Source organism: Amphiura filiformis, chromosome 19 (genome assembly GCF_039555335.1).
Source record: "Amphiura filiformis chromosome 19, Afil_fr2py, whole genome shotgun sequence".
Lineage (NCBI taxonomy): Eukaryota > Metazoa > Echinodermata > Ophiuroidea > Amphilepidida > Amphiuridae > Amphiura > Amphiura filiformis.
Window position 1 is genome coordinate 20,375,257 of NC_092646.1, and position 24,615 is coordinate 20,399,871.

General features: G+C 37.7%; 1 protein-coding gene across 1 annotated transcript in view; it reads left to right on the forward strand.

Moving 5' to 3' along the window:
• The first annotated feature begins 2,042 nt into the window (after positions 1 to 2,042).
• LOC140140432 (scavenger receptor cysteine-rich domain-containing protein DMBT1-like) overlaps positions 2,043 to 24,615 on the forward strand; it is a 39,294-nt gene continuing 16,721 nt past the window's right edge. The window contains exons 1-2 of the mRNA XM_072162193.1: positions 2,043 to 2,133; positions 16,993 to 17,307. Coding sequence (XP_072018294.1) covers positions 2,043 to 2,133; positions 16,993 to 17,307 — 406 coding nt within the window. The remainder of the gene's footprint in view (positions 2,134 to 16,992; positions 17,308 to 24,615) is intronic.

Below are 24,615 nucleotides of genomic sequence, written 5' to 3' on the forward strand. Positions count from 1 at the left end.
CATATCCACGAAAAAAGCATATTCCCAAAATTTCAGTTGATTCCGATATTGTGTTTGCGAGTTATGCATGATTATGTGTATTACACTGCTCCATAGACAATACGTTGTAATTTCGTTCTGGTGCACCAGAACGAAATTCAAATTTCACGATATCTTTGCTAAACGAATTAATCTGCAAGAAATATTTTGTACATAAACATTATGTAGCCAGAGGTTTCCAGTGATATAAAAATCTCAACTTTTTTGGAGAAAAGTGGGGGATGAGGCTGTGGATCACGAAATGCCCTTTTAAATGGCAACATTTTTCGGTTGCATCGCGCGCATTTGCACCAAAGGACTAGATTTATCTCTACATGCATGTAGCTACTTAAGAATATTTTGAAAGCACGCATAACCTGTACTCCCACCTTCCATGATTTTACTCGCCTTTGGTTCTATAATACTATACACAGTAGGCCTACACATTATAATACGTAATTAATATATTGCGCATTTTTGCCAAAACGATCCGGACAATTTTGTGTCCAAATTATTGTGTTTGGTAAAATGAACTTAGAAGTGAGGTATTTAATCCATGCGAAGTTGCAAGGCCTATGGCAAAAAGACACACCCTTTGATGCTATTTGATTTTGTATAGGGGTTACTCCTATCCACATTAAGTTGTTTGTTCACAAAATGATAGGTACATGAATATCAAACTGTCAAAATGATTTAAGCTAAACTACAAATAATAATAATAATAATAATAATAATAATAATAATAATAACACTAATAATAATAATAATAATAATAATAATAATAATAATAATATTAATAATAAAAATGATAATGATGATAATATTGATAAAAGTATTGATAATAACAATAATGATAATAATAAAAACATTGTTTGGTAAATAAGTATAAATACATTTCTAAACATTGTTATGCTTTGTAAATAAAAATGAAACTGTTGAGCTTTTTTTTTTTAAATTTGAAATAAAAGCAGATGGATAGACCGTATTTACAATTTAAATAAATGCTTAGAGCCTATTGGAAGTTGGCACATTACCTTCCACTCGTGTTTACAAAAGCATCAGCATGGTGTTGTAAAAGTTTTATATTATTTTGCTATTTTTTATTAAATGTATAACTACACAATTTGTTACCATTTTAACAAATATTTACAGATAAGATCGATCTTGAAAAAAATATATTAATAGTATTCTCGATATAAGGCGTTGCTTCCGGCGTTTGCAATTAAATAATTGATAAGATACTACAAATTATTAGATATCAGCAGCACGTTTCCATGGTGTTCAGGTATTGACGAACAGGCTCATTAAGTAATTGGTATAATTCTAAAGAGTTTTGCGCTACATTAATCTCCCGTGTCGCATGTGCTTATTATATCTCATATATTTTATCAACCAAGCGAGACAGACAGACTTTATCAATTGTCATTATTTTCGCGATTAATAATATTAAGCTTCGACTCTATTTTGCTCAAAACATGCTAGAACAAGCCTAATTGTTGCAATGTGCTATTCCAGTTGAAATCCATACTACCCCTGTCGAAGATTTTGGAAATATGTTCCATAGGGGGAGTATGTTTTTCAAATGTAATTTGTCAGGGTTAATCATTTTGAAACTCATACTCCCCCTGTGTTATGACTTTACTTTTATTTTCCACAACTGGAGTGAGTATTTCAAATGGAAGCTACCTAATTGGCTATTCTATTCGAAATTCATGCGCCATCAGTGGAAAACATTAGCTAAATCTTCCAAAGGGGTAGTGTGGATTTTAAATGGAATAACTTAATATCGTAGTTAAAAGTGTATCATGATTATCATTTCCAATACTGGGCATGTGCAAAACAACAATTTTCAGTGTTTCCTTGACGACTCCCAAATAGGCCTAACAGAATAAACCAGTGGTTCCATGATGATATGACAAACACAAAAATTGTGTTTTATACTGTCTTATATGTAGGAGGGATTAATTATGTCTCACCACCGGATCATTCAAAAGAATTTACGACGACCACCATATTAGATCAAAATGGAATTTGATACTGTATTAGTATGTGTAACAACGTGTTTGCTTATCTCGTGGTTTGAGGCAGTTGCTTCTATAGGAAACGTTAATGGAGGTTAGTTTGATCGAGGGGGAAAGTTACCTGAAGGTGGTACTACACCCCTGGCCAATTTTTTGATATTTTTGCATTTTTCTCAATTACAGCGCGTTGGTGATAAGTAAGATATGTATATTATAGGGGCAAGGACTAAAACTACTGCACTGGAAATTCAGCAACTCAAGGCAAATAGTTATTGATTTATTGATCAAATATTTAATAGTTTTCCCTCATTTTTGACCGTAACCCCACAACTGTTGTCTGTGCTGAAATAAAATTTCCAGTGCAGTAGTTGTAGTCCTTGCCCCTCTATAATATACATATCTTACTTGTCACCATGCAATACGCTATAACTTTTGAGAAAAATGCAAAAATAGGCACAACATTTGCCAAGGGTGTAGTAGGCCTACCACCTTAAAGGTGGGTCAGTGAAAAGGGTGGCTAAATATTATTGGTCTGTGAAAAGGTAGCTTTTTACAAGAAGGTCAGTGATCAGGATTGGTATTTTCACATGCTCCAGATCAGTGTTTTCGGTGTGAAATTTGAGGGCCTGATGCTTGAGGATGACAACACACGAAAGTATTATGTGTGGCTCTCGCGGGATTCCATGTTTATTCCTTCATGGACACACAGTAAAACATGTTATTGTCCAACGGAATAAAATATTTCAATGTTTGTTTCGCTTACAGATATCATAAGTTGATATCCCGGGTTGATATTAGGTTGCAAAATTGGCTATGATGAACAACAAGGTGTATTAATATGACAGTAGCCGGCTAAAAGTTAGACGCTAGAGACGCGTCAGCTACAAATTAACACGTAAACGTTTAGCGCGAATTTTGCAATAAAACGTTTCACTACGAAAACTGAAAGAATTCTTAAAATAATTCCCCAAAGTGTATTTGAGAGGATATTCGATATGTTATAATTCGAAATTTTCTGCATCTTTTGATCTAAAAATTGGTCGGGATTATTTGTCCAAGGCCCTACCCTCTCACGACCGGACTAAAAAGCCTCATCCACCACTTTACCCCGTCAAAATGCACTATTTTGTAATCAAATGAAAGCTCCTGTTTTTCTCAGTACCATAATTGAAATTAAGTCTTATAAATCGTTATATTTCCGAAGATACCTCAAAAACCTGTCGAATTTTAGTTTCGACTGCATGTGCATGGTATACCACCACGTTCGAGACTAAAGGCATATGTAATGCGACCATTTTTGATGACATATTTGGTAATACACTAATTTCAACGAGAAAATCTAGGATCTTAAGGGATGGGGTATGAACGTTTGGACAGTATTTATTGTGGGACATTAGAGCACATCAGACATATCGAATTGCATTCTGAATACGAAGAATGTCCTGATGATATCAAATAATTTTGATTTTTTGAAATTCGCAATGTAATACACATTTGATATTTTTGATATTTAACAGTACTCGAAGTAAACTTTATAAATCCGATGATTTATACTTAAAGTGTATACGTAGGTGGGATGAAAAGCCAACGATCAATTGAAAATTTTGACCTTTCGTATTGAAGATATGGATTTTTTTCCCAAAACACCCCAAAAAAAAGGGTCTTTTTTGGAAAAAATCCATATCATATTTTAATAATTTGTCATAAAATTTGTATTATATCGTGAATTTCAAAAATGAAAATTATTTGATATTAGAAAGACATTCTTCGTATTCAGAATGCAATTCGATATGTCTGACGTGCTCTCATGTCCCACAAAAATACTGTCGAAACGCTCAAAACGCTCATTCCAGATCCCTTAATTTATATTCTTAATGAAATGTAGACCCCCAGTAGCACGCTGTATTAATGTCAGTTATCCCAAAAGGAATTTAATAGTTGCATGTACAAGGAACATTAACGTGCTATTTTTGCATGAATGCTTGATAGGGACCTAAACTAAGTTAGGGAAGAAATCAATATTCAACCGGCGGTCGACCGTGGGTCCGGGCGGTTTTTTTGTTTTCTAAATATATCGAGTTATATATAATAATAATATAAAAATTTAAAGTAGAACTCCAATTGTTACTAACTTGAAGAGCTGAGATATTTCCACCTACTATGACAGCACTGCTTGTGTGGTGGCAGTGGCGCGAAAAATTTGACTTTCATCGCTTGGAGGGGCGCAGAATCGATGCTGAAATGGTAAATTTGGCGCCAGGGGCACGTTGCCCCCCTAGTTACGACATGGTTGTACTCGACCGTTTTTGCTAACGGTTGTGATCAGTAAATGTTTGTCAAACGTTCGGCGAAATTGGCTATGCAGGTCTATAATAGGCCTACAGAGCGCTTGGGGGCTTAGGGATACCATATTGTTCAAATACAGAAAACATAACTTTAGCCCTAATGTTTGGAAATTTTTAACTTAATCACTCTAGCAATAAAAAACAACTCACAATTTTCGTGACTCATCCGAGTTTACTTCTTGACTTTGGCGGTACTGGATCATGTTTTCGATCATGTAATATCGAAGCACGTGAATCCAGAAGTTTTTCGTAGGTCTTTAGAAAGGTAGTGGCGGCCTCTGTCTCGGTTGAGATCTGTCCAAATCCCAAACTATTGATGCACAGTGTCGACGTCCTATACGATAAATATAAATTTAATACTCCGTTGGTGAGCGACGGGCGAGTGGTAGTGAGCGACAAGCGAGTGGTATTTCACTGAACGCAAGAAAAGGAGTTCTATCTGATTGGCTAGCAATCGATCGCTTAGGTCGCTCAGTAGTCAACTACAAACTCAAAATGGAGCAACGTATTCAATTCGATTGAAATCGATTATTCTAATATTGACGTAGATAAAGAGAGTGATAGTGTGTCAATAATGTACATTGTATTGCACCTGGTTTTACATGCATTCCTTTATATAATTATTTCTCAAAGAGTTGAATATTATCACAATTTTTACAGCGGATTTCAAATGTTTTACATCAAAATTGCAGTTAAACATATCCACAGCAAAATACCGGTCCTCACTAATTAGTTAATTTAATTTCCAGGTAGTTAATTTAAACGAAACCTGTGATTTACGTGACAACAAATAAAATTTTCTTACAATATAGAAATATCATATGGGATACTGATATGGTAGGCCGCAACCGCCACAACGTGGAGCTGCTACGCGTAGCTGACTTGTTGCTCCGTGGAGCCAAATTGACCAATCATGTTAGAGTTTTTCATTACTCGGAGGTAAAACTGACCAATCAAGTACGACTTAACTCATTACGTGAAGCGAATTTATTCATTAAGAATTTGCCAGACGAGCTTCACGTAGTTGCAAGATATCCTCGGTCACGAAAGTTATGATTCAAAAAGTAGTTTATGAAAAGTACGAACCGACTTATTTAAGATGGACATGCACTCACAAGAAACCATGCACACAATTCTGCGATCTGCAGTGTATCGCCGGGAGCTGATTTGTACATCTTGCGCGGCGTGGCCTGCGGAATTCGACCTTCAGATCTCACACCACCAAATCAGAGTCCCATAGAGATATGTGCTAAATTTGTCTTTAGAAAACGTCATTTTTTCTTCACAGGAGCGACTCAGTTTTAAGCGACAGCTATGATGGTTGAAATCAGCCCTTGCCTGATCCCTCTGGCTGGGAAAAAATATAGGTTGACCGTCATTATTTTTTACGACTGGCCCTCAAAGTCTACGATGTCTGGGAATTTCCTATTTTTCAGGCAAAACCATGCCGGTGTTTCTGTAAAGAAAAGGCTGCTTAAAATCATTAAAAGTTATTCGATCTCTCCCATCTGTGGTACACTTGCAGGAATTAATATTACTAATCATGACCAATCCAAATTTGGCTAAAATTATGCAAATTTCTGCTCATTTTAATGCTTAAATTCAGAATCAATGGGTTTTTCTGAGAAGTGAAATTCAAGGGCGCACAACCATATATACTATTTGGTGGTGTGAAATCTTCAGCAAACCAGTTCGGATTTACTTTAGTAGTAGGCCATACATACTGTAGTTACGGCACTGCCCGTTTTCCTATACACAATACTCAGTGCGCTCACCATTGACGCGTGACCTAGTGTATGTTAGAAGTATTATGCCATTGCCTAGTAGACGTCACTGTGTAAAAAATAACCAGCCAATATTTAAAGTATTCTCTGAAATTCTAGAAAATATAGTTTTGTAACATTTCCTAAATTTTTAGCTAATTTAGGTGTTTGGAAATATTGGTAATTTTGTGTTTAATAGCTTTTAATGGGGTTTAAGTCCTTCAAAGGTCGTGGTGAATTCTACTGTAGACATGACTGCATCATGATTATGTTAAAGTCAACAACATTCAACAATATGATCACCGTGATAGTATGCCAGTATCAGTACCGTGGGTGTCAGTGATCCTGGCCTGACACAGTAGACAAACAAACAAACACGCCACACACATGACACATGCATGCAAGGTAACATTGACTATACACTAATCAAACAATGGTATTGATCCTGTACAACTGTTTGTGGTTTATTTACATTCGATTCATTTAAAATCCACATAGTAAACATTAATTTTGGCAAGAGTTTTCTCTCTGGAACGAGGATGCATCAACTGGCTCCGCGTAATGAAAAGATCTAACATGATTGGTCAATTTAGCTCCGCGAAGCGAAAAGTAAGCTACGCGTAGCAGCTCCACGTTGTGGCGGTTACGGCCAGCCATATCTGATCATGCGAAAATCGTAAAAACATAGAATAGAAATAGTGTGGCAGACTCTCAAAATCTCACACAGGCGGTGATGGAAGCGATATCGCCAATTTTGAGGTCGCCATTGGATTAACACATAATCATGAAATCTTCACAAACAATTCTAAATTTGTTATGTGGTGTCAAAGCAAAATTATCTTACTCTAAAACCGTCGGGGTTCTACAAAGTACCCCACTGCAAGTATGTTAATTTTCCATTTATAATTGCTAACCGTGTATTTTGAATGGGGTTGTCAGCCCTGTATCTTCGCCAGCCTCGTACGTCACGTGTTGCGCTTCCTATGCCGCCTGATCTCACATTGTATGCTTAGCCTGAGTCGCTCGAATAAAATCACCATGCGTAGCTGTTGAAAAACGTGAGGATTCATCGTACTATCACGGCAATTCTTGACACGAAGATATAGGGACGATGATGGTGTGTGATGGAATCAGAAGCTTTCTCAAAGTCGAGAAATATGAATGCCAAAGCAAAGGGAGTTGATAAGATATTCATTGAAGCCTACACGATCCTCCTCTGAGCCAGGTTGCTTCTCAGGACACGATGAACAATATCAGGGCGAATTATTCTAATGACACTGAGGCCTTCCTTTCGTACGGTGTCTGATCTCCGCCAAACTCCCCCTTTTATAATTCATCTCCCCAAATTTTCAGTTTTCCCCTTTTGCGAAATGCTTTCCCCTTTTTCAAATATTTCCCCTTTTAACTTTCCCCTTTTCAAATAGTTCCCCCTTTTCGACTTTCCCCTTTTCAAATAGTTCCCCTTTTCGACTTTCCCCTTTTCAAATAGTTCCCCTTTTCGAATTTCCCCTTTTCATATAGTTTCCCCATTTTCGAATTTCCCCTTTTCATATAGTTTCCCCTTTTCGAATTTCCCCTTTTCATATAGTTCCCTTTTCATATAGTTTCCCCTTTTCGAATTTCCCCTTTTCATATAGTTTCCCCCTTTTCGAATTTCCCCTTTTCATATAGTATCCTCTTTTCGAATTTCCCCCTTTTCATATAGTTTCCCCTTTTCATATAGTTTCCCCTTTTCGAATTTTCTTTTCACCTTTTACATAATACCATTTTACAGATTTTCCCCCATTAAAATAGTTTCTCCTTTTTTTTTTTGTTCCCTTTTTTTTACTCCCTTTTTTTTTTTATTCCCCTTTTCACGATGCGTAGGCTTTACCAGTAGGCACGGACCATCTATAGTACCGTGCATTCACGTCCCATGTACTTCGATATTGAAATAGGTCCGGCCTACACGTTGAAAGCACGTGATTGTCTGATACAAATTCTTGAGCTAAATAAAATGAATAAAATGATACTTATTATGTAATTTATGAATTCTATAGGATATAGATCTACATTTAAGAAAAATCATAATCTGAATTATATCATGCAACTAAATAAAGACCCAGGAAAAGGCCAGGAGATTGGAATTCGAATCAATTAGATTGGCTTATTAATCGTTATTATTTTGGACTTGTCTCGACTTTAAAAAAAGACTAGGCTTAATTGCTACTTAATTCTTCATCTAACATATAGGGCCTACTAATTCTTTTTGGATTTTTGAGGCGTACACCACTGACCGAAGTCCCTGGTTCATTTGTCTGGTCAATTGAATATACGCCATAGAGCCTTTGATTAGAAAGCACATTTTTATTGTTATAGGTCTGTCACACTACGACGGCCTGGATCAACGTACATCACCGAATACAAAAATATTTTATTCGGTGGAAAAATCACCAGTCCAGTCCGGCAGAAGATTCGGTGGGATTTTGGGTCCGATTCCCGTTCGTCTCTCTATGCGTTGTGGCCGCTAATAATCCTGCAGGCGTCTTATATTCGATCGTTCAATGTCCGACAAATGACCGGATTTGGGGGTCCGATTCCCGTTCGTTTCGCTATGCGTTGTGGCCGCTAATAATCCTGCAGGCGTCTTATATTCGATCGTTCAACGTCCGACAAATGACCGGATTTGGGGGTCAACGTCCGACAAATGACCGGATTTGGGGGTCCGATTCCCGATCGTCTCTCTATGCGTTGTGGCCGCTAATAATCCTGCAGGCGTTTTATATTCAATCGTTCAACGTCCGACAAATGACCGGCGAATCCGTCGCATGTGGCACCAACAGGGACGTCCACCCTATCAGAAAAGTGGGGGAGGAGAGGGTGTTTGAGAGGGTTTTTGACCCCTTAGAGGCAGTGACGTAGCAAGTACTTTTTCAGAGGGTGAACAAAGTGGGGAAAGACAACTTTTAAGGGGGAAACTTTGACGAAAATGGTCAAATATTGGCTAATAAGTACAAAAGGGCTACAAATCTGATATATCAGGGCAACCAGCGTCCGGGGGCAATAGAGGTGAGAAACCTTTGGACAATGAAGGCCCAATTAAAGCCATTTGTCATTTTTTGGATAAATTTTAGCACTATTATTGGGTACTATTTTAGTTTGAAACAGCCGCAAATTGGTGAAACGAAAGCCTAATTGAAGCCATTGAAAAGTTTTCACCATTATTGTATAATATAAACAATTGTTTTAAAAATAACACGTGGATGTCCATAGCAGAAGCAAAAAGGAAGACTTGTCCATTTTTCAAAATGAAGGTCCAATTGAAGCCATTTGCATGGGGACTGTAGGGCCTATTTACATTATTAGGCCTAGGCCTATTGTGTAAAAATTTAGTTTTAAAAATGGAAAATTTGGAAAATTGTTTTTGGTGCATCATTTTTACACTATTATTGCCTTAAACAAAAAAACAAAGAAGGCCCGAACTGAATTTGCAAAATTTAAAATGTTACACTGATCTACTAAAGACTTCAGACTCGTAATTTCAAGTAAAGCATGCATGGATTGATATGTTAAAGTCAGCAATAGACCTAAGTCCGTCTTAAATACTGACGTTGGTGACAAAATGTCACGAGCCCTACATATCGACGGGCCGGCAGTAATTTTCACAGGCTTTTGGGCCAAGGAACCACATTAATTTTAAGCACTGCCTGTAATAATCACAGGCCTATACTTAGGCTTACTACTATCCTGGGCCTACTCAATAACGTAGCCTACAATTTAACCTTTTCCATGTTTTTTCTTCTTTTTCTTTCAGAAAGTGCCCCTCTCTCAATACTACTTACATGCACAGGCCTACTAAATTACGTGCAATTTAACTTTTTCTCTTCTCTTCTCTCTTCAATTTTTCTCACTTTCTTTTCTTTTTTTCTCTCCTTTCCCCATTTTTCTACTTGTCAGTCACTAAAGTACTGGGGGAAATATGATATTGCGTCACACACCCTTCAGAAGCCCCCCCCACTCCGGCAATATGCAGCACCATACGAACACACATCGGATAAATACCGAACATGTGTATTCGGTACACTCCGTTTCAAGTTTTGTGCATGCACAAAACTTGCCGACGGACTTAACGAACATCACCTATAACACGAAACGCATTTGGCGGATGATAGCAGGACATAAAAAGAACATAAAACGATCATTGACGAACAACAACGGATTAACTAAAATACCATCCGTTTCTTGTACGGAAGACCTATTCGGTGTAGTGTGACAGGCGCTTTAACGGGATTGTTGACAAACAAAGAATAGAGAAAATTACTCGGAACTGGCTTAAAAATAAAGTTGCATAAAATCACACAGCCACACTTGTCATAAATATGCAATGCCCATTTTGTCCAGGCCCGTTTTATAAATGTATGCTTTATTGTCATTTCACTGTTAAGACCGCTTGTTTTAAACTTTGGTGCTAACTTTAAAAAAAAAACCTTTTGAATAATTATATAGCACAAACAATTCTTATTATCTAGGCTTCTGTAACAATGGCAGCCAGTTGTTTGTTGTCTCTGACATATCCCTGTTTATAGACAAGTTCTTCACAGACTTTCAAACATCATTGCTATGAATTTGACCAGCATAAATATTTATGCATGCCATTTCACCCGTTTAACATTCTGAACATCATTTGGTTTATCAATCATATCGGATTTGCTCTTTGTACAGCCCCTCTATAAACGTGCATAAAAGTTGACGGATCCCTAACCCATTGAATTTAGCGGCGCTTGCACAACAGGCTATAAATCTACCTACGTTGGTATCCAAATTCATGTAGAACGCCTTTCCAATAATGGATGTAGCGGAATGAGCTCTAGTGAGTGCACGGTACTCTCCAGGGTCCAGGCTTACTGGTAAAGCCTACGCACGGAAAACAGGGAGTACCCAAACAAAAAGGGAGTATTAAAAACAAAAAGGGAGTATTATTTAAAAAGGGAGAAACTATTTAAAATGGGAACCTATTTGTGAAAAGCGGGAGGAAAGTTAAAAGGGGTAAAAAAAGGGGGAACTATTAATTTTACAAAATGGGTGAAAATAAAAAGGGGTAGGCCTGTTATTTGTAAAGGGGGGAATTCGAAAACGCGGAAACTATTGGAAAAGGAAAATTAAAAAGGGGGGAAACTATTTGAAAAGGGGGGATTCGAAAAGGGGGAAACTATATGAAAAGGGGAAAGTCGAAAAGGGGGAAACTATTTGAAAAGGGGAAAGTCGAAAAGGAGAAACTATTTGAAAAGGGGCAAGTCGAAAAGGGGGAAACTATTTGAAAAGGGGAAAGTCGAAAAGGGGAAACTATTTGAAAAGGGGTAAGTCGAAAAGGGGGTAAGTCGAAAAGGGGGAAAGTCGAAAAGGGGGAAACTATTTGAAAACGGGGAAAGTTAAAAAGGGGGAAATATTTGAAAAAGGGGGAAAGCATTTCGCAAAAAAGGGGAAGGGATATGAATTATAAAAGGGGGAGTTTGGCGGAGATCAGACACCGTACTTTCGCATAGGAAATATGACATTTGCAACCCGTTGACGTGTTGGCGAACAGGGTCGGATCCAGAATTTTGAAGGGGTTCTCTCAAAATATTTCTGCTCCCAATTTGCTCACCAAGTTCAAGTTCAAGTTTTATTTGTTTTCATCTCAATTCACAAAAAGTTATACAATTGGAAATGCAAGATAAGAAATACTTAATGATAATTACTTATAGAAATACAATTATAAGAACATGAGAAGTGAAGAGATGTGGATGCCGCAAAGACGCAGAGCGTGAAGCTTGTGGCACCCAATCTGAACCAGATGGAAATTTAACTTACGCTACAATATTAATATGTACTATAATGATGAAATCATGTGGCCGAAATAAGTATAAATGAAATTTAATTGAACGGAATCATTAAATCAGATAATCAAAAATACAATAATAAAAAAATATATAATAAATCACATATTTTGACACAAAGCTGAATGAAAAGAGAAGCGTATGATTCCTTCACATAAGGATAATTTGGACAAGATCGGAATCAAATATATTGTGCCCAATAAATTAATGGAGTATGGACAGACTGAACAATACAAGACAGGACAGGACGGGACAGACCCAAGAGAGATGGAAAGTTTGAAAATACCCTTAATCAGTTGTGGTATAAGATTCGATTAAATAATCTTTAAGTCTATGTTTGAAAATAGCCAATGTTGGAGACTGTTTCAATGATTGGTCGAGGGAGTTCCAGAGCAGGGCACCCTGAATCCGAAGGATATTTTCAGCCAGCCTGGTATTGGTAAGGCTTACATGAAGGTCATTCGAAAAACGGGTGTCATGGGTGTGGATGTCTTTGTTGGTTATAAAATAGTCTGGGTCAGTAGTATGAGATGGTAGTTGGTCATGAAGGTAATTGAACATAAATTGGGCAGTTTGGAAAATGTAGAGGTCTTGGATTTTAAGCGTCCTGAGAGACTTGAATAAGGGGTCGGTGTGGGCGAGCCAAACTGAATAGGTACATGTTCTGATAATTTTCTTCTGCATCAAAAAAAGTGTATGGAGATGGGAATTGTTTTTGTCGGGGTGCACCGCTCAGTCCGACACGCCGCTAGTCCGACACGCCGCTAGTCCGACACGCCGCTAGTCCGAATCTGAAAAACACTTTTTAGTCCGACACTCCGCTAGTCCGAATTTAAAATACACTCTGCCAGTCCGACACGCCGCTAGTCCGAATGTGAAATGCAATGCGCTAGTCCGACACACCGCTAGTCCGAATCTGAAAAACACTTTTTCAGTCCGACACTCCGCTAGTCCGAATATGAAAAGCACTGCGCTAGTCCGAAACTGAAAAACACGGCGCTAGTCCGACACTGCGCTAGTCCGAATTTAAAAAGCATACCGCTAGTCCGAAACTGAAAACCATTGCGCTAGTCCGAATCTGAAAAGCACTGCGCTAGTCCGAATCTGAAAAGCACTGCGCTAGTCCGAATATGAAAAACACTGCGCTAGTCCGAATTTCGGACTAGCGCAGTGTTTCTCAGATTCGGACTAGCGCAGTGTTTTTAAATTCGGACTAGCGAAGTGCTTTTCAGATTCGGACTAGCGAAGTGCTTTCAAATTCGGACTAAGATTTTTTTTACTAGTCTCAAAACATATACAAATCACTGGCGTACAGTACATTTTACTTGGAGAAAAATCAACAAACACATGGTATTCGTTTCAAACCAGATTTAAAGCAATACTATTAATAAGCATAAAGAATAGATTCCTATTTAAATTTTTGTTTTCACTGATCACATTATCCCTTTTAATTTCAAGCCAAACAAATGAGGTATACGAAGAAAATTGAGATTTCGTTCCAGCGCCTACATAATTTGCGTGTACTACATGTAATACTGCACGGAGCATCGCGCTCGACGTGTGTACATATAAGCTGACGTGACACCCACGGGACATGTTAGCAAGCACTCGATCGGTGAACTCTGAATAAAACCGGATCTCCCCGGTTTTAATCTAAAAAGTTAAATTTTATTGTTATTAAAGCACTTCAGGCTATTATAGTCTTTTACGTGGTATTTTAGTACACCACTGGGCATTATAACTATGCAAAGAGTGGAAATCCGAGTAAAATTGAGGGCGTCGCTGTGAAGCAAATCATACATTATGGCTTTAACAACAGACAAGATATATGAAACCAGGCCAGTACGCATGATTTTTTTTTGGGGGGCACAGCATCATCATGAGGTCAATAATTACATTTGTACAGACGAAATCACATGGAAATGTAAACGCACCATCAGCATGATCAGGCGCTGGATCCAAAAATAAACTGAATTAATAAAATTCACCTCTAGAGATATCTTCCATTCCATTTAATCCAGGATAATTGAAGATTGCACTCTCTCATTGTATCTATAGAATTGATTGACACACACCACACAGAGTTAAATTCATACAATACATACAAGAGCAGATTTCTGATTTTTTGAGCTAATAGGCCCTACATGTAAAAGTTCCTATTTTGATACAAGTTTGAAACCTTTTGATATGAATAAAGAAGAGTTTCAAAATATTGAAAACATTGTTTATCGGTGTTTAAATTACAAAGGGGTTTTTCAATTTCATTGTTCTTTTTTAACTAATTTTTTTTGTCATTTAAACTCAAGTTTGGACCTTCAATTTTAATAAAATTGCATAAAAATAATTAGATTTAAGTTATTTAAGTTTCTATTTTGCTTTATTTATTTATACCACTGTTCAGTATTGTAAATTGTTATAACATTCAAAGTTTAATTTATATTAATATTTAATTGCAAATAACCATTCGTTACATTTGCTTTTTGGACAAAACGGCATTGAACATAACTGAACGGTAATTGACATTTCTCGTATTTTTTTAAAATTTTCTGCACGTACTGCGAATGTTTGAATTTTGCAGTTATGCACTTGTAAAAGATGTTCAAAAAACGTTTACTCTTAAGGGCTGGGGTATGAACGTTTGGACAGTATTTATTTTGGGACATTAGAGCACATCAGACATATCGAATTGCATTCTGAATACGAAGAATGTCATTTTGATATCAAATAATTTTGATTTTTTGAAATTCGCAATTTAATACACATTTTATGGCAAATCATTAAAATTGATATTTTTGATATTTAACAGTACTTGAAGTAAACTTTATAAATCTGATGATTTATACTTAAAGTGTATGTAGGTGGGATAAAAAGCCGACGATCAATTGAAAATTTTGACCTTTCGTATTGAAGATATGGATTTTTTTTCCCAAAACACAAAACAAAAATAAGGTCTTTTTGGGAAAAAATCCATATCTTCAATATGAAAGGTCAAAATTTTCAATTGACCGTCGGCTTTTCCTCCCTGCTACATACACTTTAAGAATATATCATTAGATTTATATAATTTACTTCGAGGACTGTTATATATCAAAAATGTGAAAAATATCAAATTTTTATAATTTGTCATAAAATTTGTATTATATTGTGATTTTCAAAAATGAAAATTATTTGATATCAGAAAGACATGCTTCGTATTCAGAATGCAATTCGATAGGTCTGAGGTGCTCTCATGTCCCACAAAAAATACTGTCGAAACGCAATAAACGCTCATTTTAAATCCCTTAACATCAATTAATATCTTCATGAAAATGGCAAATCAGCAACCATTATGCGTTCATGTGCATCAAAATGACGAATGACAAATGTCGGCTATCATCATGCTTGTGTTTGAAATCGACATCCTGTCTAAAGTATCATAATTCAGGGACATCCACTAGTCTCAACACCCAGTCGCAAACGATGTTAGTAATGTTAGTGACGTGCCGGCGCAGCGGACATAATTTTGCGAGAAGGCTTAAAAATTGTTATGTCTCAAAGCCGCCGCTCGCGTTCGTTTTTCTTAGCGCGTCCATGTCAGCTGAAACGGCAAAATATGTTTTTATTTCCTTTTTTTATATAGTTTTTTGACGTAAAATCATAAAATTCTGAGACAAATTTGGAAAAAAATTGCTTGGCTCGATACTCGCACGGTTAAAGGCCCATTCAGTGATTTGCTCATCATTAAAATTCAGATTTTGGTATCTTTGTCATTGTCATAGATGTGCTAACATAGCTGGCGAGTGATTTAGCCGAAAGCTGTGTATTTAACGAATCTGTATTAATCGGCAAGAATTATTGTATACAGAAACAGTTCTGCCAGAGTTTTCCAGTGGTATAAAAATTATAAAAATCTGAATATTTCTGTACAAAGTGTGGATCACGGAATGCCCCTTTCAAATTGTGTTGAATTGATGTCCAAATTAGTGCACATCATTGAAATTACATACATGTTTGTAAATTACTTTAGTATATGACTTTGGGTTTACTTTTCATTACCATTTGTATATTACATGTACATGTTGAAGTGTTTAAAAAAATCCAATATGGGGTGGGGCCTACATATACACAAAATAGACCTACGTACACCATCGAAACCTGTTTCTTACTTCATGTATGTTGTGTTATACTCTGATCAGCTCATAATAGGCGGGACTCATAACATTGTGGATTGATATACATGTAGTATGGCATACACACACAGCTGGGCGCAGCACCTACGCGGACTGCGCTTTGCATATTGCGTGAATGACATGCTTTTGTGAATTTACGCGCGGCGTAATTTGGAACTTTATTGACTTGCGCAGTAATTATCACAGAGGAGTAAGATAAGACAGAGCGCGTACCACCAGTCAAAGTCTCCGCCTCATCCGATAATGAGGGCCGATTGTTCCATGAAATGCGACAGGCGAGACTGCTACGCAATTACCGCGTATTTTCATGGTCTTTCGCGTAATCGCGAAAGCACGCAACGCTCTATCGCGTATACGCGAAGGCAAGCAGCGCTGGCGTGATTGTTTGACACAGCACGATCGAACAATCGGCCCTCATGAATATGCGAGAACTGGTACCATACAATACACGGGGACTTTGACTAGTGGTACGCGCTCTGTCTTATCTTACTCCTCTGTGGTAATTATACTTGCGAATAATTCCCGCCTATTAAGAGCTGATCATAGTATAAATATATAGAATAACATTAAAGCTATGGTACACTTTTTATAACAAGAAGTTTATTAGTAGGCCTACATGAATTACCACCGACCTACATTGCACAACCATGTTTTCCAATCATGCCTGAGCACTCCCTTTTAAAGGTTTTTTTTTTTATTCTTAATGGGGTTTTAGGTATTTAGATATGCCCAGAAAAACAAGTATGTTTTTGAAATGACCTTAATATTTTTCCAATACTCCTAGTTTGACAAATATAATAAGTCATTGTTTTATTTCACAGATGTAGCACTCGTTGGTGGGAATAACGCATGGGAAGGACGGGTCGAGGTCTATTATAGCTCCGAATGGAGAACGGTTTGTGATTATGCCTGGGATGTCAATGATGCCGAGGTTGTGTGTCGGCAGCTGGGATATCCAACTACTGCCTCAGCTATAGCTTATCAGGGTTCAGTACATGTATATGGACAGGGAAGCGGTGTTAAAGTAATATATGATGTTGATTGTAATGGGTTAGGACTTACTTTTATGTCATGTAGTTTCAGCTGGTATGAGGATACTTACAATATTTGTCAGGACGCCGGTGTTAAGTGTGATGGTAAGTTGAGCTATTATTACTATTATTAGCTATTATTGATATAAATATGAGTGAAAAAAAGTATAATATAAAATAACATAAAATGGCAGACACAAGTAAATACGCTAAATTCACACTATTATTGCACAATACATATATATAAAAAGCTGAAGTGTGCGTGCATACAGGAAAACCGGAATAAACTGCGCGCTACTTGTTTAAGGGTTCATACTACACCACATTTCGCCATACTGCATTTTAGAAACGCTTGCTGTTAGAATAAGAACATTTTTAATGCTAATTTATTGCACATTCTAGGGAGGCGTGGTTACCGTTTTGAAATAACCGAGTGAGAGGGTTTTCAAGAAAATATTTTTCCTGTCAAAACTGAAGCATGCTCTGTATAAAAGAAAATATGAATATTAACTGCACATTATATATAACGATTCGTGATACCCAATTGTGGCACATTTGATGTTGTTTATGAGGCAGAGAATTTTATTTCAATTTTATATACGCCAAAATATTTTTTTAATTGAGCGAGAATGGCGATAGAAAAAACTTGAAAATTCCATGTAAAAATGACATTAGACCCTACCAATGATTACTGTTTCTTTTTTATGGTAATCTAATCTTTTATTTCCTGAAATAAAATTAGGGGTCTAATGTGGATTTATTGTATAAATTATGAAAACATCGACGTGTATACAAGAAGCTACAAGAAAAATGGTAGGCCACGCCACACCGACATACTTTTGGTATACGGTGAGCACGTGCGAGTCAAAATCAATATAACGTATGAAAAAACTATTGTGCGTAGGCTCATTAATTGTATATAGAACACGCAGTTATCAACAATTGAGCGCTATTCTATTACCTCCACGACCCATTATTCAAAATCGCGCACTGTGATTTGTTGAAACGCGTCACGTGAGAGCCCATTATTCTGCAATAATGGGTCAAGCGCCGTAACACATTCTACGCACAGCATTACGCTTGGTTACGCGTGCAATATTTCCGCGATACGCGCTGTCACATACGCGTACGCGCTCCACCTTGAAGTAAACAACTTAAAAAATATTTGTGCCAAAAAATGATATTTTCTCTTTAAATCGCACTATTTTCTGGTAATAGAATAGAAATAAAGGGTGCAGCATTATCCTTTACACGCAAATAATGTGTCCTCGGCAGTAAAACGTTTAAATAATGGGTTCGGCTACGCAAAACCCATTATTTACGTTTTTACTGCCTCGGACACATTATTTGGGTGTAAAGGATAAAGCATTACCCTTTATTTCTTAATTAATGTTTTTAAACAAAGAAAATTCCAAAATATGGTACGTTTTCTGTCTTTGATTGTCACGTGGTATGTTGAAGTAATGAAGTTGCGATTATATGTTTAAATTTTCATCATGATGCAATCAAGCCCTTACGGCCGAGCGGTCTAAGGCGCTGGTATTATGTCAATTCTTTATAGTAGGCCTACTGCTCAGTGCAGCGTGTGTTCGAACCCCGCCGGCGCCTCTGCCAAAATAAATTTAATTTTAAATTTTTTTTATATTTCATATTATGTTAGAGAAATGTGGCTGGGAGAATGTATGTATGGCGAAGAGTGGTGTAGGTTCATACCACTAAATCCGCCTGTGAAGCGGTTTCCGGCAAAAGTTTATCACGCCTATAGTCCCAACTTTGCACACAAATTGTGCAAAATCTGTGCAATATTAACACTTTTAGTGTTGAAAATCGTGTTTTTCTAGAACTTGTGAATGTGATCTCTACTAATTTGAAAAGAAAACGCAAAAATTTGAGTGATGTTTACGATGATGAGCGCATGATCACACGAGATCAAAACGCGGTTAGCGATAATTTTGTCAAAAAGTAGTAGTTAAGTCAAAAACCTCAATTCCGTGACCATTCACTGGCTAGTAAGGTTTGACGATTGATTCGACTTCTATGGACCATTTAGAAAAAATATAGCCCCCATGTCCCTCGCGAAAATCCCGGTATTTTTCGCTAGATGCCAAAATCCAAAATGGCCGCCGCCACCATTTTGAAAAATTAAGTTTGGAACCAGAGCACCTATAAACCATGTACAAAGACACCTTTTCAGGTATATCGAGCGCAAGGATTCCGATGTTGACATTAGTTTGACATTACGGAATCATTTTCACCCAGAAATCCAAGATGGTGGCCGGCACCATCTTGAAAAATTTAGTTTTGAACCAGAGGACCTAAAATTGTGTACAAAGACACTTTATATATTTGGATAAGTCGACCACAAGGATTTCAAATCTGACATTACTTTGACATTACGACCTCAGTTTTACCCAGAAATCCAAGAAGGCGGCCGCCGGCGCCATCTTGAAAAAACAAGTTTTGAACCAGAGTAACTTAAATCGTGTACAAAGACATTTTTTCGGGTAAGTCGACCCCAAGAAATCCGAATCTGACATTAATTTGACGTTATAACATAATTTTTGCCCAGAAATCCAAGATTTGGTAGAGCGTAAATATAATTTGTGAATGGGAGCACCTAGGATCATGAATTAGCTCCCTTTTTTGGCTAATTATAAAATAGTAATGGATATTGAAGCATAGGTATGTCATTTCAGCTTTATATGTTTATCTGGGGTTTAGATTGCTCTATCCGCGGTTTACGTCCCTTATCTATGGATAAGGCACCTTATCTGGGGTTTAGATGCCTCATCTGGGGTTACGCTCCTTATCTGATTATCTGATGGAAGGCGCCTTATCTGGGGGTTAGGTTGCCTTATTTGGGCTTACGTCCCTTAGCTGGGGTTAAGGCGCATATGGGCTTAGATACCTTATCTGGGGTTTAGACTGCCTTATCTCGGGTTTACTTCTCTTTATATCTTAGGTTTATGTTCCTTATTTAGGGTTAAGGCGCCTTATTTGGGGTTGGGGCTGCTTTATCTGGGGTCTATGTCCTTTATCTGGTGTTACGGCGCCTTATCTGGGGTTTGGACTGCTTTATCTGGGGTCTACGTCCCTTATCTGGGATTACGGTGCATTATCTGGGGTTTAAATGCCTTATCTGGGGTTTAGACTGCGATATGTTAAGGTTAAGGCATCTTAGCCACAGGTAAGGAAAGTAAACCCCGGATAAGCCCGTCTAAACCACAGATAAGGCGCCTTATCCCTAGATAAGGGATGCAAACCCAAGATAAGGCAGTTTAAACCCCAGGTAAGGGACATAAACCCCAGATAAGGCGGAAATGACACACTTATGCTTCTGTTCAAAACTAAATTTGTCAAGATGTCGCCGGCATCCATCTTGGATTTCTGGGTAAAAATGATGCCGTAATGTCAAACTAATGTCAAAGTCGGAATCCTTATAGGTGCTCTGGTTCAAAACTTAATTTTTCAAACTGGCGGCGGTTGCCATTTTGGATTTTGGCCTCTAGCAAAAAAAGCCGGGATTTTTGCGAGGGACTAATGGGGGCTAATTTTTTTCTAAATAGTTCATAGAAGTCGAATCAATCGTCAAACCTTACTAGCCAGAGAATGGTCACGGAATTGAGGTTTTTGACTTAACTATAGACCTAAAATGTTGTGTCATTTTCAGATAATATGTTGTGCAGAATTTTGTTCTGATTAAGTTGATATCAAATATATCTTTCAAAATTAGAGGTAACTCGACTTATGGCCTAAAACGTGACCCCTATTTTGTCTCTGGAAAGCTATTTTGCGTTATGTACCCTTAATACATCAACAAAACAGGGGATGGGGCTGTTTTTGAAGCGGGATGTTCTGAAACGCAGCTGGGAGTAGTGATGCGCATTGCGGAAATTGCGAGCATGACTCGCCTGTATGGTAGAGGGGAGAAGATCATTGGTACGCGATGAGTTGGCAAGCCCTTCGGCAAACCTGCGACAATGGTTCTTTCTCCTATCAAACAGGGACTCAAGCTCGCAAGTCCGCAAGGCGTCAGCATTGGCCCAGCGTAATCCTGCATGCACGACGTTGTAGCCTTACTCTGACCAGCAGAGAGTGAGGAGTGCCAGGCTACATCAACATATTCTAAAAGAAATTGAAACATTTTGTAAAATAAATTGAAACATATTGTTCCAAATCATATTTTATATACTCTTTATTGTACGTTAATATTGCCTTATCTGATTATGGAGTACTTTTATGGGGAAATACGTGTAAAACTTACTTAAATAAAATGGTAAAAATTCAAAAACGGGCTATAAGAACGGTGGCAAACGGTCACTATAGAGACCACACAGCGCCATTGTTTGGTAATTATAACGTATTAAAAGTTGAAGATATGTACACACTGGAATTATAGGTAGCCCTACATTCATGTACAGGCACTCTATACATGAGCTGCCCTGTTCATTTGATAATTATTTTACCAAACGTTCTGACATACGGTACATAACTACAAGACACGATATGTAAATGACATAAATCTAACCAAAAATAAGAAAGTCTTTTTTGATCATGCCATACAAACAACAGGTCCCATTCTTTGGAATTCTTTAAATAAAATCTGAAAGCTTCAAAATCTGTTAAACATTTCCGCAATCAATTCAAAACAAAACTTATCTCTAAATATAATTTCCGCGAGCACTCCCCCCCCCTTCCCTTTTCTTGTCTTTTAGTTATGTTATAAATGTAAAGTTGATTTGTTTTCTTAATATTATTTGATTTTTGGGAAAGGCTATTGTTCAGACCTTTTTGGCATTCCAGCCTTTTCCTCCATATGTACCGTGTTTGTATATTATTTTTTATGTAATGTCGTTGATTTTTATGGAAATAAATATGAATGAATGAATTAAGGGGGTACTACACCCATCACATTTTTTTGCGGTTTTTTGCATTTTGTGAAGAAATGAGAAAAAAAATTGGACAAAGTGGTATGCAAAATGAAGGGCAAATCTTCTCGTTATATTGGTGGCATCGGTATGAATGTAGCTTACATGCTTTTGAAGATAGAAGCCAAAAGGAGGTACATCACTCATGCTTTAAATTCACTTCATTTTGGAAAGCTTGCTATCAACGGATTTCGTTAAAATTTTGGATACGTGTTGCCAACGCATTAGAGAAATAATGTTGATATGTAAAATGGGAATAAGTGGTTCCTGATGGCTTCATGAACTTGGTGATTTTCAGTGCTCCACGTCTATCAAAAACGAACTGGTTAAAATGCTTCTATTTTCAATGTTGAGCTATATTTTGTATTTGTAACTAGCGACATTATTTCACTGAAACTTAATTAAGCCATAGGTAACAGGTCACCACAACCATACTACAGCAATGTTGAAAAAAATTGCATTTCTCGTCACCTATACCCACCATATTCAATAAGACTCGTAAGCTTAAGATTTGCCGATTTTGGTAACTATTTTGTCGTTATTTTCTAATCCATTTCAACTAGGAACTCCAAAATTGATACAGTGATATAATATTTTAAGTGGATTAATATTTTTGAGTCTTACCTATCATTGTCGCTATCCAAGGCAAAAAAAGCAAATATATTCCATAGAATTCTGCACTCGCCACGGTATCCGAATTTTGACACGCGAATTTTGACTACAATCTATTGCGTCATAACCAGTTGCCGTGTTTTATGCATGTATATATTTAGGTATTTTTAAGCTCAAATTCTGGCGTATGGGGCAATCCCAATACGGAGCCATGGAGTAAAAAAAAAATTGGACAAGCCAAGACGGGCCGGGGGAAAGGAATTTGGGAAAATTGAGCAGATCGACGGGGAAAGCGATATTTGGTGCACATATATTAAATGGGACACGACTGATTTTTTAATAACACGCACTTTTGGAAGTCACGTAAGGCTACAGTATTACGCAGTCAAAATCATAAAAATTTTCCTGCACGTTATCCGGCACGCTACGTAGGCCCTACGCTCGCATTTAGACATTCCCATCTATACAATTTTAAAGGCCTTTCCAGTAATCCCAGCAAAGTGTGAAAAATTAAAATTGTTTATAATGTCTAAAAGTGAAGGATACCCCGGTAAGTCATTTAAATTGTCATTTGGTATTTTTGAAATGTATAAATTTGGCATAGGATCCTATCAGCAGTAGGCCAATTGATGTATGTGGCCTATCATAGGCTTAGCTAGTAATCAGATTCGTGTAAAATGTCTGATGATTTTTTTCTCGGGATGAGATTTTGTCTTTAGTACTCGGCGTTTGGCTAAACCACTAATACTATAACAACAAACAGGGACAACAAAGGCGATTATGGCCGGGGAAGGGAAGGGGAATGCAAGAGGTAAGAAATTTCAGTTGGTAGGCCTACACCATTTGGAAATCCTCCAGTGAGCCCCTTATCATGCTTATTGAATATTTTAGTAGTGTTATGACCCCGGGCTACTTTTATTTTTCCGTGTTACCTTTAAAATGTACGCCTATCATTAAATTGCGGAATTGTAGGCCTATACTCGTGCTTTACACCGCTGATTCAGTTTATATTATCGCAACTCGCCATCTGGGGCGGTGAATTGCTTTCCCTATGCCAACAAATCTTTGCCTTCCCCACTTTAACATGCCAACCCCTCTATCGACATACCAAAACATTATCCCCCTACACCTAGGCCTACATGGCAGCCGGTACCGGTATTCAGTTTTAGGCAGGCCGAGAAGGGGCAAGCCGCAAGTTTTGGCACGTAGGCCTATATTATTGCAAAAGCCAAGTATTAATATACCCCGGGGTATAGGCCCTAATAGGTCTACTATTATTTAATACTAGATTTCGCGGTTCTCGGATTGGGTGGTTCTCGGGTTGGGTGGTTCTCGTGATAGGACTTTCTCTAATTACGCAACACCCGTTACCCATAGGCCTACCTGCGTTTTAAACTAACTATGATATACGTCTCTCAAAGATGAAGACTCAATTTGACACAATAGTAATAGTTTTGTAGCTGTGACGTTTACTTGGCCGTAATCTGGAAACCCATCGTTCGCCTCTTCCAAGCCCTGTCCTGCTACCACATATGAGCCCCCCAAAAGAATACCCTGGAAATAGCCATGTTCTGAGTAATAGGCCTCTGCACGTGTGTGTTGAAAATAGGCCTATTGATCCGATCAGATGCACCTGCACGATTAGCCACACTGTAATGCTTTCTGATGCTCGCACTGCGCCCGTTGGTACTCTGCGAACTACGTGATAGCGCACCGCGCGGACGCTCGCGATGCCGCGCGGACGCTCGCGATGCGCACCGCGAGCACGCGTTAGTGAGCCGCGCGCACGCGATAGCGCGCGGACAGAGGACGGACGGACGGACACGCCATTATTAGTATTAAGATGTTCACTTTTTCTACTCACTTTATTAGG